Source organism: Orcinus orca, chromosome 12, assembly GCF_937001465.1.
Source record: "Orcinus orca chromosome 12, mOrcOrc1.1, whole genome shotgun sequence".
Lineage (NCBI taxonomy): Eukaryota > Metazoa > Chordata > Mammalia > Artiodactyla > Delphinidae > Orcinus > Orcinus orca.
In genome coordinates this window covers 11,712,817-11,725,151 of record NC_064570.1, presented here as the reverse complement: position 1 = coordinate 11,725,151, position 12,335 = coordinate 11,712,817, and the positions used below count along the sequence as shown (strand labels likewise).

Here is a 12,335-nt window from a genome sequence, read left to right as displayed (position 1 = left end):
GGACAGTGCTTCTCTCTTTCACAGGATGCACCCTGCTGTTTTATGAGACCTACGGGAAGAATTCCATGGATCAGAGTAGTGCCCCTCGGTGTGCCCTGTTTGCAGAAGACAGCATAGTGCAGGCCGTCCCAGAACATCCTAAGAAGGAAAATGTCTTCTGCCTCAGCAACTCCTTTGGAGATGTCTACCTTTTCCAGGTACTGCCGAGCTTTCTTTTTTTACTTTTTATTAGTTATCTATTTTATACGTATCAGTGTATCCATGTCAATCCCAATCTCCCAGTTCATTCCCCACCGCCACCCCTCCCACCACTTTCCCCCCTTGGTGTCCATACGTTTGTTCTCTACATCTGTGTCTCTATTTCTGCCTTGCAGACCGGTTCATCTGTACCATTTTCCTAGATTCTACATATATACGTTAATATACGATATTTGTTTCTCTCTCTCTTTTTTTTTAAAATAAATTTATTTATTTTTGGCTGCATTGGGTCTTCGTTGCTGCACGTGGGCTTTCTCTAGTTGAGGCGAGCAGGGGCTACTCTTCATTGTGGTGCATGGGCTTCTCATTGCGGTGGCTTCTCTTGTTGCAGAGCACGGGCTCTAGGCGCGCGGGCTTTGGTAGTTGTGGCTCACAGGCTCTAGAGCACAGGCTCAGTAGTTGTGGCGCACGGGCTTAGTTGCTCCGCGGCATGTGGGATCTTCTCGGACCAGGGCTCGAACCCGTGTCCCCTGCATTGGTGGGTGGATTCTTAACCACTGCGCCACCAGGGAAGTCTTGTTTTTCTCTTTCTGACTTACTTCACTCTGTATGACAGTCTGTAGATCCAACCATGTCTCTACAAATGACCGAATTTCGTTCCTTTTTATGGCTGAATAATATTCCACTGTATATATGTACCACACCTTCTTTATCCATTCACCTGTCGATGGGCATTTAGGTTGCTTCCATAACCTGGCTATTATAAATAGAGCTGCAGTGAACATTGGGGTGCATGTGTCTTTTTGAATTATGGTTTTCTCTGGGTATATGCCCAATAGTGGGATTGCTGGGTCATATGGTAATTCTGTTTTTAGTTTTCTTAAGGAACCTCCATACTGTTCTCCATAGTGGCTGTATCAATTTACATTCCCACCAGCAGTGCAGGAGGGTTCCCTTTTCTCCACACCCTCTCCAGCATTTGTTGTTTGTAGATTTTCTGATGATGCCCATCTGCTGAGCTTTCTAAATGGAGGGTGGAGGCGATGGCTTGTGTCCTGCTAGGATGAGAAGGACCAGAATTAAGAGGCACAACTTAGCAATTTGAAATAGACTCAAAGCTGTCAGACTTTGGATTAAGGTTTAAGCAAGAAAATTGGCCTCTGCTGACTGCCAGGTGCCGCAGGGTCGCTACAAATGCAGCCATTCATCCAGTGAGCACTTCTTGGATGCCTGCCCCTGAAATGCCAGGCTGTAGCCCCTGGGCTGCCCTTCAGGATACAAAGAGAGAAAAATTATCGTCCTCTTCTGGACTAGTCCGTGATCTAGTGAGTACAAGATCCGAAGTTCCCAGAGTGGAAGTTTTTAAGTGAAAACCCAGAGAAAATGGACAGTAGAGGCTTAAGTTCTTCCCAGGAATCCCAGTGGAAGTGAAGAAGCTTTTTAGGAAAACCCTCATTGACAAATACTATAGGGTCTCATTACCCTGTGGAGGTGGTCTTAGGACGTTAAGATTCAGGTTATCTACTGCTGTGATTCTTAGAATCTTTCTAGCAAAGGCGGGGTCAGGCTGAGCTGTGGGTCCTGGTGCTCTCATTGAGTCTGCAATCATCTTGCAACACTTAACTTCTCTGAGCTTCAGACCCTTCAACCCGTAGGATAATAATAGCTTCTAGGATTGTTTTAAGGGTAAACAGTATGATTAGGCGTGTGTTAAGTGCTAAAGAAATTCTAACTGTTATGACTGTTGTTATTATGAATTAACTCCAGAGAAATGGGGGTGAGAGCCAGGAAGTGAAGTGTGCTTCTGAAATGCCTCCGAATCCAAACCCAGCACTGGGTGTAGACACGACGTGAGCTGCAGATTCTGTGTGGCTGGAAGCTTCATGGAAACCCTCCTAGGTCCTCGATTCAGGTCTCTGATAAACTTCGTCCTGGCTGCCCCCAGGGCCCCTGTAGAACAATATTAGTTGTTTTGGGCCCCTTTGATTCTAGATTCTTTGGAATCTAGAATTGTGTGAAGTGTTTTGGGCGATAGGATTTCCCAGCACTAACCTGGTAAAGGCCCTGGGCCCCTAGCCTTACTGCTGTCCTCCACCTGACCTGACTGAAAAGAGTTTGATTTTCCTTCTTTTAACAGAAAGGTTTGCTTGAACTTTCTGTGGTGCTTTAAAGCAAAGTAACAAACTGGTGTTCATATGAATTGTAGGAAAGGTAAATACATTGGATTAAATCTGCATGGACTTAGGGGGAGGTATGAAATGAATATTTTATTTTGTGATTCAGGATAAATATCCTTAGTTTTTAAGAAATTTTCCCAGTAATTCCCATTGTACGATCCCCCAGGTCACTGGAGGATTAACCTCGTGGTGTGAACGTGTGTGGTTACTTCTGGGCATTGGGGGAAACTGAACGTGCGTTTCAGCCTGCTTAGAATCATACATCTTTGCCCATTCTGCTTTGTTCAGACCTTCTTTACTGTTTTTAAAATAAAATATTCTTATATGAAAATACTATATGGTCATTGTGTCTGAAGGTACTGAAGGGTAGAAAAAGAAAACCGCTATCCATATTCACAGTATTCACAGACGACTATTTTAATATTATTGTGTCCTCCCCGAAATGTTCTTTTATCGTTATTTTCCATAATTGAGTCCATACCATAGATGAAATTTCATATCCAGGCTTCACAGTGTAACCATTTAGTCCTAATATTTTCTCATCGTATTAAAATTATGGCGATAAACCGCTTTTTAGAGAGCCGCGTGACGCACGCCGCATGGATATACCCTGGTTTTCTTATTCCTCCCCTCTTGCTGGTGTACACCTTGATTCTATCAGTAGCTTGTCTTCCCGTTCCATCTGGGGCCATGTGTCACTCTCGATGTTCTCACAGGCCCTCTGGAGTAAAGGAAGCCTGTGGACCTGTGCTGAGTGTGTGGTTTTTTTTTTTTTTTTTGCGGTACGCGGGCCTCTCACCGTTGTTGCCTCTCCCGTTGCGGAGCCCAGGCTCCGGACACGCAGGCTCAGTGGCCATGGCTCACGGGCCCAGCCGCTCCGCGGACCGGGGCATGAACCCGTGTCCCCTGCATTGGCAGGCGGACTCTCAACCACTGCACCACCAGGGAAGCCCTGAGTGTGTGTTTTTAAAATTAAACAGTTTTTATGAAGCGAAGGTACTTTGGGGTTTTACATATTCAAGCCCAGCCTGCCACTTTGGAGAACACTTTTGTGGTGAAACAATTCCAAATTGCTTTTTTCCCCGTGTTTAGGCCACCAGCCAGACAGATCTGGAGAACTGGGTCACTGCCATCCACTCGGCCTGCGCATCCCTTTTCGCAAAGAAGCACGGCAAAGAGGACACAGTTCGGCTGCTGAAGAACCAGACCAGAAACCTCGTTCAGAAGATAGATATGGACAGCAAGATGAAGAAGATGGCGGAGTTACAGCTGTCCGTGGTGAGCGACCCAAAGAACCGGAAAGCCATAGAAAACCAGGTACAGGTTACTTACACGTGTTTCCTCCCATTGCTTATGTCACTCAGGGCACACTCAGATGGGGGAACCGGTTCCTACACCTCTGCGGGGAGTAGTTTCTGTGGCTTTTTGGTTCAAGTACTTAATGGCTGCACTTTTGTCATAGGAGGGATGTGATGTGCTTTGCAGCCTTTGGTGGCTGTATATGTGCACTGGGACATTTTGTCACCAAATCTTGTTCCCTCGTGTTGAGTAGCTCCTTGCCTGGATGATCCTCTCATATATTGGCACTTTCGGAACAAAATGTATATGATAAAACTGTTGGAAGATTAGACACATACGATTCTAATACAGAAGATGGCTGTGAAAGAGTAGTTTGGTATAATACAGCTATTCCTGTGTCTGTGGATTAGGAAAAAACCACTAGTTTTTTGGTTTGTTTTTTCTGTTTATAACAGATAAGGTGCTAAGGAAGATGCTTTCTTTGGCCTGTCTCCACATTCACATCATAATTAAACAGCTACTTTCTATGCTGTTTGCATTTTAGAGGAGAGGAGAAGCTTAGTTTCTGTTTTCCTTTACTCAGACAACCTGAGCACTTATACAAGTGTCGGTGAAATTTCTAGCACCCCTCTCTTCATTCAGTTTCCCTGGGAAACACACTGAGGTAGAGATTTGCCTGTGAGGAGTTTTATTAGGACCGTTCTCAGGAGTAAGGGAGTGAGGGAGCGTGATTAAGGAGGGACTCGTTGAATTGTGTTGAGCTGAGCCTACAGGGGGCTTGGAAGCTGGGGTGGCCATTCAGAATTGCTTGCTTCCAGTGAGGCATGTCGTGTCATGCCATGTCTACTGGTCAAAGCAGCTGCCTTCAGAGGAGGTGGGTTCCCATTCTTGTGCCGTGAGCAGCTAAGGGAAAGAATGCCTCTGTCTTGAAAGGGAGGTCTGGTGGTGCACAACAGTATCCACTACAGTCCCTTCAAAATTAGTGTCAGATGATTTGGGAACTTAAAGAGGGATAGGGCGAAGATGGGTTGGCGTGTTCCTGAATTTTTCATACTTTTTACTTTGTAAATTATTATAGAGAGACCAGGTTCTTTAAAAAAAGTTCCATGGCCATACAACGATTTGGACACCCCATCAGAAAAGAATTTTCCCTATAGCGTTTGACTTAAATCACAAATCACACAGTACATTATCAATCTTCTATTTGCGTTTGAATATTTAACCTTGCTTAGAATTTTTTTTTCTGCCTGCATATATATGAAGAACTTAGAATGTATAGAAAGAAATGTCTGGCCGTAAATAAGAAACTGATGAAAGGCATGCATTCAAGTGTTACATTTGTGTTACACTAAGAATTTGGGATTTACCAATTGGCAATAGCAAAATAACCAAGTAATTCCCACCTCTTGCCCCTTCATCAAGTATTTCTAAATGATGCACAGTTGAGACAGATCTTCTGCTGACACCTGGATCCATCGTTGCCTTCTCCTTTTCTGATATCCTGTGTCGTCTTTCTCCCTTCCCAATTCTTCCCTCTCGCTTATTTGTCCATCTTCAGATATCGACATACCTAACAGATGCCTATAGCTTCAAAATATAAAAATAATTATAAAATATGGACCCTGTTTCTAAAAAATATATTATATATATATATTATATATATATTATATATATTATATATATATAAAATATATATATATTATATATATAATATATATTATATATATTATATATATAATATATATTATATATATATATTATATATATATTATATATATAAAATATATATTATATATATAATATATATATAATATATATATATATATTATATATATTAGAAAGCAGGCCTCATAAACATGAAACTAAAGCATATTCTAGAATGGTATAAGTTAGTACCAACTAGCATAGTCATCAAATGCTATGAGGCATCAGGGGTTGAGCTGTGCTGTGATCTAGAGGAGATGGAGGAGACTTCCTGGAAGCATATGGCCTTAAAAAATTGGTAAGAGGTGTGCTGGTATGAAGGCTGATCCAGGCTGGGAGGAGAGTGGGCTGCATGGTAGGACAGCTTGGAGGTATAGTTGACCTTTGAATAACGCAAGGATTAGGGGCTCCAACCCTCCAGTGTATAGCTTACAGTTGGCCCTCTGTATTCAGCCAACCACGATCGTGTGGTACTGTAGTATGTAGTATGTAGTACTGTAGTATGTAGTACTGTAGTATGTAGTATTTACTTAAAAAAAATCTGCATATAAGCGGACCCGTGCAGTTCAAATCCTTACTGTTCAAGGGTCAACTGTTGGAGTAGCAGTGGTTGCTTGAGGCTCCTGAGCACGTGGGAGCGGAGGTGTGGGCTAAGAAGTGACGAATAGCTGGTGGTTTGGTGGGACAGGTACTGGTGCCGCTTTCTCAGGGTCTTAAAAGTAACCCTGGGATAGGGCTTCCCTGGTGGCGCAGTGGTTGAGAGTCTGCCTGCCGATGCAGGGGACACGGGTTCGTGTCCCGGTCCGGGAAGATCCCACATGCCGTGGAGCGGCTGGGCCCGTGAGCCATGGCTGCTGAGCCTGCGTGTCCAGAGCCTGTGCTCCGCAACAGGAGAGGCCACCACAGTGAGAGGCCCACGTACTGCAAAAAAATAAAAAAAAATAACCCTGGGCTATAAGGTTTATTATAGGCTCTAGATCTAAGGGAGGAATATAGGTTTTTAAGTTGGGACGAAAATCGTGATGAACGCGTTATCTTTGGAAGATTAATCTGGCAGTGGCTTGGCGGTGGTGATGCTGGTGAGGGGCAAACTGAAGTAGGGAAAAGTGTTGGGTGGTGGAATGGCCCTGATCTGGATGTGCAGTTATGAAGGCCTGGCCCAGAGTAACACAGCAGAAGTTTAACAGTTTATATGGAAAATGTTTTTCAAGAGTACATCATTTTCTCTAATTTTATAGAATATTAAGGATAGTTTCCTATGTTCTTGAATTGAAACAGAATATGCTATTTATTTCAGGAGTGCCGGCTAACAAACTACAAAATAGTGTTTCCAAGGAACTGAAGGGGAAGTTGAAACTGCCAAGGAGAATAGAGGGAGTGGAAGGGTTTGGGGGGTTTGACAAGGACACAGCTTCTGGGGACAGACACGTCTCCGCCCTTGGCCTGCTTCTGCCCAGAAGCCTCACCCTGTTCATGTCTGGGAAGGGGGCCAGTCTTGAGACAGGTCCCGACCGCGCTGCTTCCTGTCTGGGGCATGTAGCGATGTGATGCTGTGTCACCTTTACACGACAAATCAAAAAGCTTGAGGAGAAGGAGAAATAGCTTTTCCTGCATTTTCTCTGTACTACGTCTCCTCTGGGGTCCTGAATTTCCAGGATCCGAAAGTCTGTCATCAGAGATGCAATGCATGGATTCAGGTGCCCCAATTAAAAATTTCATATTGATTGTAGTGGGAAAAGGTATGGTTTTAACTTTTACTGGCGCTCTAAAATTTAAATTCAAAGTCATACTTTAGTCCAGTGGAGGGGATGCCCAGCTTGGAGTCTTCAGGTCCTTGTGTGTTGTCAAATGTTTAGGTCCAGGGAGAGAAAAGGGAAATTGGGCAACACTGAGATGCTCCTGGCCTTTTTTTCCACCCCCTCCTTTTTCTTTCTCTCTTTATGGCCACAAGAAGTCCCAGCAAACATTTTTTAAAAATTTAAATTTTCATTAAATGTAACTTTATTTCTTTTTTCATAGTTGGTAAATGCTTAATTTATGATGTCAAAAGTGGTGCTGTTCTCTCTTGGGAGGGGGGAATTACTGTCACATAAATCCCTACACAAATCCAAGGGTCTATGGTGGTCGGTTGGCCTGAAGAGAAGCTTTTTTAAAATTAAATTTAATTAATTATTTTAATTTTTTGACTGCGTTGGGATTTTGCTGCTTCGCGCAGGCTTTCTCTAGTTGCGGCGAGCGGAGGCTACTCTTTGTTGCGGTGCGTGGGCTTCTCATTGCGGTGGCTTCTCTTGTTTTGGAGCACGGGCTCTAGGCATGCAGGCTTCAGTAGTTGTGGCACGTGGGCTCAGTAGTTGTGGCTCACGGGCTGTAGAGCACAGGCTCAGTAGTCGTGGTGCACGGGCTTAGTTGCTTCGCAGCACGTGGGATCTTCCCGGACCAGGGCTCAAACCCGTGCCCCCTGCACTGGCAGGAGGATTCTCAAGCACTGTGCCACCAGGGAAGTACCAAGAGAAGCTTTTTTAAAGAAAGGGTAATTATTACTGGTGGCCCATTATGCATTCTTTGACAGAATCATTACATCAGTTATTTTAAGCACACTGTCCTAATACTGCTGTTTTTTCATTTCACTTCTCCCCTCCCCCCTCCCCCTTGCTCTCACCCCTTCCCCTACTCCCCGCCCCTGCACACATTCACCTTCTCATATTACACTTCTGAATGTCTGGTAAGAAACAATTTGGGTTGATCTTTAGACATTCCACCTGAAAATATTCTCCTTACCATATTGGCAGTTGTTAAGGTTGTAATTTATCTATGTTTTCCCAGAAGACTTGTGGTGGGTAACATGAGTTATATTTGCTATACCCACTGTCTTTAACTTTTGCCAGATGGTTGTGAAGAGAGCTGTTTGCTCTTTACTTGCAGACACAGAGAGTATGAAGCATTAAGGGCGGAAACAAGCACATGCTTAGAATTGCTTTTATGAGATGGTTTTGGACTAGAGAATGTTCTGTGATGCTACAAAGGCAAAGGTATTTACCAATCAAGATCAGTAAGAACCTGATCTCCTACATATCCCATAAGTATATAGTTTTCTCCAAAGTACTGAGCTGTGCTTTATCCAGTTACCATTTAAAAATCTCAACTTCACTGTATTTTATTTTACATAATAGAAAATATTTATTTACATAGCGCTTTGCCCCAGAGATCCCAAGAAACTCAGATATAGTCACTTACAGCCTTGTAACAGCTGAACTGAGGGTGCATGTTACATCATGTGAGAGGAAAGTCTCTGGAACAGGTTTTCTTGGAAGTGCCGAGGCAGAGGAGTTCCTTGTCAATGCCCTTTCCAGATAAAAAGACACTATCACAGTAGTAACGGCTGAGTTTCATACCGCTGTGTGTAGAGACATGCTTTGCCTAAAAGCGGCCATCGTACGGGCTTGTCCCTGGGCGGCGACTCTGGGACAGGATGATGCAACTTGCATTTGGGCATATCCAACGTGGAGCAGACCGTCCACATGTTGGATTCCTTTTGAAGTCCTGAGGGAGAAAGAGCTGTAAATTAAGTCCAGTTAGTACTTTCCTTTCCTTCCCGTTTGTTATTTTAAACAAGTGAACAAGGACAAAACCTCCCCGCCCTTGGGCGGGTCTTGGCCTCCGGCCAGCCGTCTGCCCTCCCCATCCCGACTCTCTGGGCCTTTCTCACTTCCCGGGGTTAGTGAGGCTGAGAGGGAGGCAGGGAGGTGGTACCTTGGGAGGAGCAAACTGGCAGCGGGTGGGTTTGGGACTGGCTGGGTTCTGTGAACCACCGCAGGCTTCAGTTTCAACATTCAAGTTTGAAAATCATAACGAGGAGGGATTGAACTTAGACCATCGGAGACTGCGGTGAAGGGAAAGAAAATGAACAAAGCCTCGAGGAAGATGTGATCTGAGAGGCGTGGGGGAAGCCATTTGGGCAGTAAAGCATCGGAGGTTTTCGAGAAGCGGGTTTGAGGGAGACAAGGCCAGATTACGGAGGAGCTGGGCCAGGACAAGCCTTCCTTCCGCAGGCCGCAGGGACCTGGTGGACGGGCTGGGGGCAGGAGATTAACATTCAGTCTAGTTCAGCGAACGTTTACTAAGTGCAGACTCTGGGCCAGGTGAGGGTGCAGACTGGGAATTCGAAGATGCTGTCTTTGCCCTCAGGGTGCTCGCAGTCTAGCAGAGTGACAGACAGCTGAGCATATAATTTCAACATAATAGAATGAATTCAGAGCAGATGATATTCCAGAGTGTTGTGGAAGACACACGTGAAGTTTAGCCTCCTGTGTAGTCATGGAGGACTTCCTGGAGGAGGGATGCCTGCATTGCTTCTTAAAGAATGAGGAGTTAATCAGGAGAGGAATGGAGAAGGAAATTTCAGGCCGGGGGTCAGCACGAGCCAAGGCAGAGCACTCTGAAATGCTGTGGTCACCCTGGCAGTTTGAATTTTCAGCACACGGTATGCAGGTGCTGAGAGATGACGAGTGTAAGCAGGACTGTCTTCTCTTTTCCCTGTAAGGCTGCAGAGGCTGCCGGTTTTGCCCTTCCTCAGATGCCTCTTCTGCACAAGGTCAGAGAGGTTTGCATCTAAAAAGCAAATCTGACCATGGGATTGCCAGGATTAAAAATCCCCCAGTGGACCCCATTGCTTACAAGATAAAGTCCCTGACAACCTCACCCCACCTCGACCTTTAGCTACAACACCAAACTTCCTGTAGGTTCCACTTCTCTCTTTGGGTTTTCCCTCAGGCAGAGAGGACCCACGTAGACCACACATGCAAACTGCCCTATCCCACCTGCCCCTGTCATCAGGCTCACCCCTGCTTGCCTGTGATGAAGGATTTAGCTCCTCCAAGGAGCTGCCCTTGACCCCCTTTCCCACCTCGCCATCAGGCACCTTTCTATATTCCCATGATTCTCAGGGTCTCTCTTTATCTCACGCATTGTTGTGTAGTTATCCCTTTGCGTATAAGGTCGCTCCTAGTATGAAATAAGAGCTCCCAAAGGGTGGGTGACTTTCTCCCCATCTGTTTCTCTGGTACTTGGTTCCAGGTTCTGTCTCCTTTCCTCTTCCCTGGGCTGGTCCCCACCCCAGCCCCTCACCAGCTCCTGGCTACCAGGCTTCACTCCTTCATTTCCCAAGGAACGTCCTCTCATTTTCTCTCCGTCCTCATGGTTTCTGAGTCTACTTCTCAAGGCTCCTATCTCAGGCCAGGATCCTGTATGATTCTACAGTAACTCCGTGCGGACCACTTGTCTGTATCACCCACCTGATGGATGAGTGGTTAGACGCTGGGAGAGGTGAGGGAAATGGTCCAGTGTCACACAGCTGTCAGGTGGCAGAGCATAAACACGGATCTGTGCTCCTAACCAAATCAGGCCTCTCAGTGAGACTTCAGTGAGTCAGACTGTGCTTCACTTGCTAAGAAACCATGGATGAATGGTTTTGTGTAAAGTAGAAATTAATCCTTAATTTACGTATTTTCATAACTTGGGTTTTTCAGCTTGATTTGATGGGAAATGTATTTATTATGAATGCACTCGGTGAGTGGATTTCCTAGCATGTGAATTATATCTCAAAGGGAAGAACAAAACAAAACTGATTTTCTAAACCTGTGGCTGGTTATTCTAACTACGGGCAAACTTCAGTGTCTTCTGTGTCACTAGCTGGGTTCTTCTGCGGAGGTGGGTGTTAGTGCTTGGAAAATATTGCATGGGAGTTTTTCAACTTACTCTGCCAGAAGGGAAAAATGAATTATCTTTTAGGACCAACCTAGAAATGGACAAATGGCCAAATACTGTGATCGAATGACTGAACGGCAGAAAATATTTTTCTAGGAGTTTTGGGTGTGGTAGGAATGTACTTGTCATCTTTTTTATGTATCACTTATTCAACTGTTATTTTTAGCATGAACCTTCATCTCCTTCCTCTCCCACTTTCCAGAGCAGACCGTAGCCTTTCTGAGCTCATTAAATAAATATAGCTATATTAGCAATAAAGAGGAAACTTTTGCATTGCATTTGTGTCAGTGCTTAAAAATGGGAGTTTTCCTCAATTTTTTGTTGATAATTTTTCTTTTACAAATGAAAGATAATGAAAACTTCCTTTGCGTGACTTGTCTTCATTCATGTTATTTTTGTGTTTTGTGCACAGGTATTAAAGAAATGAAAGCTCAAGTCCCATAGAAGTTGAATTTTGATTTTCATGTCCTGATGAAATAAATGTCTGGGGCAATTATCAGTACTTGTGGAATGTAGGAAAAAGGGGGGGGGGAAACAGTCTTGGGTTAAAGGAATTGATCTGGGGCATTTTCGTTTTTGATCATATTAGGAAAAAATCTCCAGAAATTCCCTGATAAGTGTGAGGTTGGATAATATTGCTATTTTGGTGACGATGGTTGAAATTTACTGCGGTGGTATGTGTCATAGATACAAAACTGTCTTCTATTTGTCCCCTTCATTTAAGGAAAATGTATCCGTATCTCATCTTTTGAGGGATAAAGGGATAAAAATAAAATGTCTTTCCTTTTAGTTAACATTAATTTGGGGCTGAACTTGAAGATCAAAGCTGGTAGGAAATTGAGGGGCAAGATTGTTCACCCAAATGAGAGTGTGGGTAGTCTTACATCTTCTCTGTAGAACACCTGGGGATTTGTGGGTAGAAATGCAGTTGACAATCAGATGAAGATTTAACTGCAAGTTGCTAAGTAATTACTGGATAGTGCACGATACCCACCTTGTGAGCGAGAGGACCAGGGGCTCAGGGGCTGCGTTCTAAGTGCTCGATTGAAGCTTGTTTCTGCATGTTGCTCCCATCAGGATCAGCTTTGGGCCTTGGCCAACCTGGAGGGGCCGGCTTATTGTGTGGCCCTGGTGAAGTCACTTTCCTCCCTGGGCCTCAGTATTCTCTGCTGAGAAATGAGGGTGTGGCGACCC

At 44.5% G+C, this 12,335-nt stretch overlaps 1 protein-coding gene across 7 annotated transcripts in view; it reads left to right on the top strand.

Annotated features, from left to right (window-relative positions):
• Positions 1-12,335, top strand: part of TIAM2 (TIAM Rac1 associated GEF 2) — a 239,226-nt gene that overhangs the window by 135,573 nt on the left and 91,318 nt on the right. For all 7 annotated transcript variants that reach the window (XR_007470439.1, XR_007470440.1, XM_049695172.1 and 4 more), the window contains 2 exons: positions 25-197; positions 3,468-3,692. Coding sequence is in view for 5 of the 7 variants with exons in the window: in XM_049695172.1 (XP_049551129.1) it covers positions 25-197; positions 3,468-3,692 (398 nt within the window). In the remaining 2 variants the exon portion in view is untranslated. The remainder of the gene's footprint in view (positions 1-24; positions 198-3,467; positions 3,693-12,335) is intronic.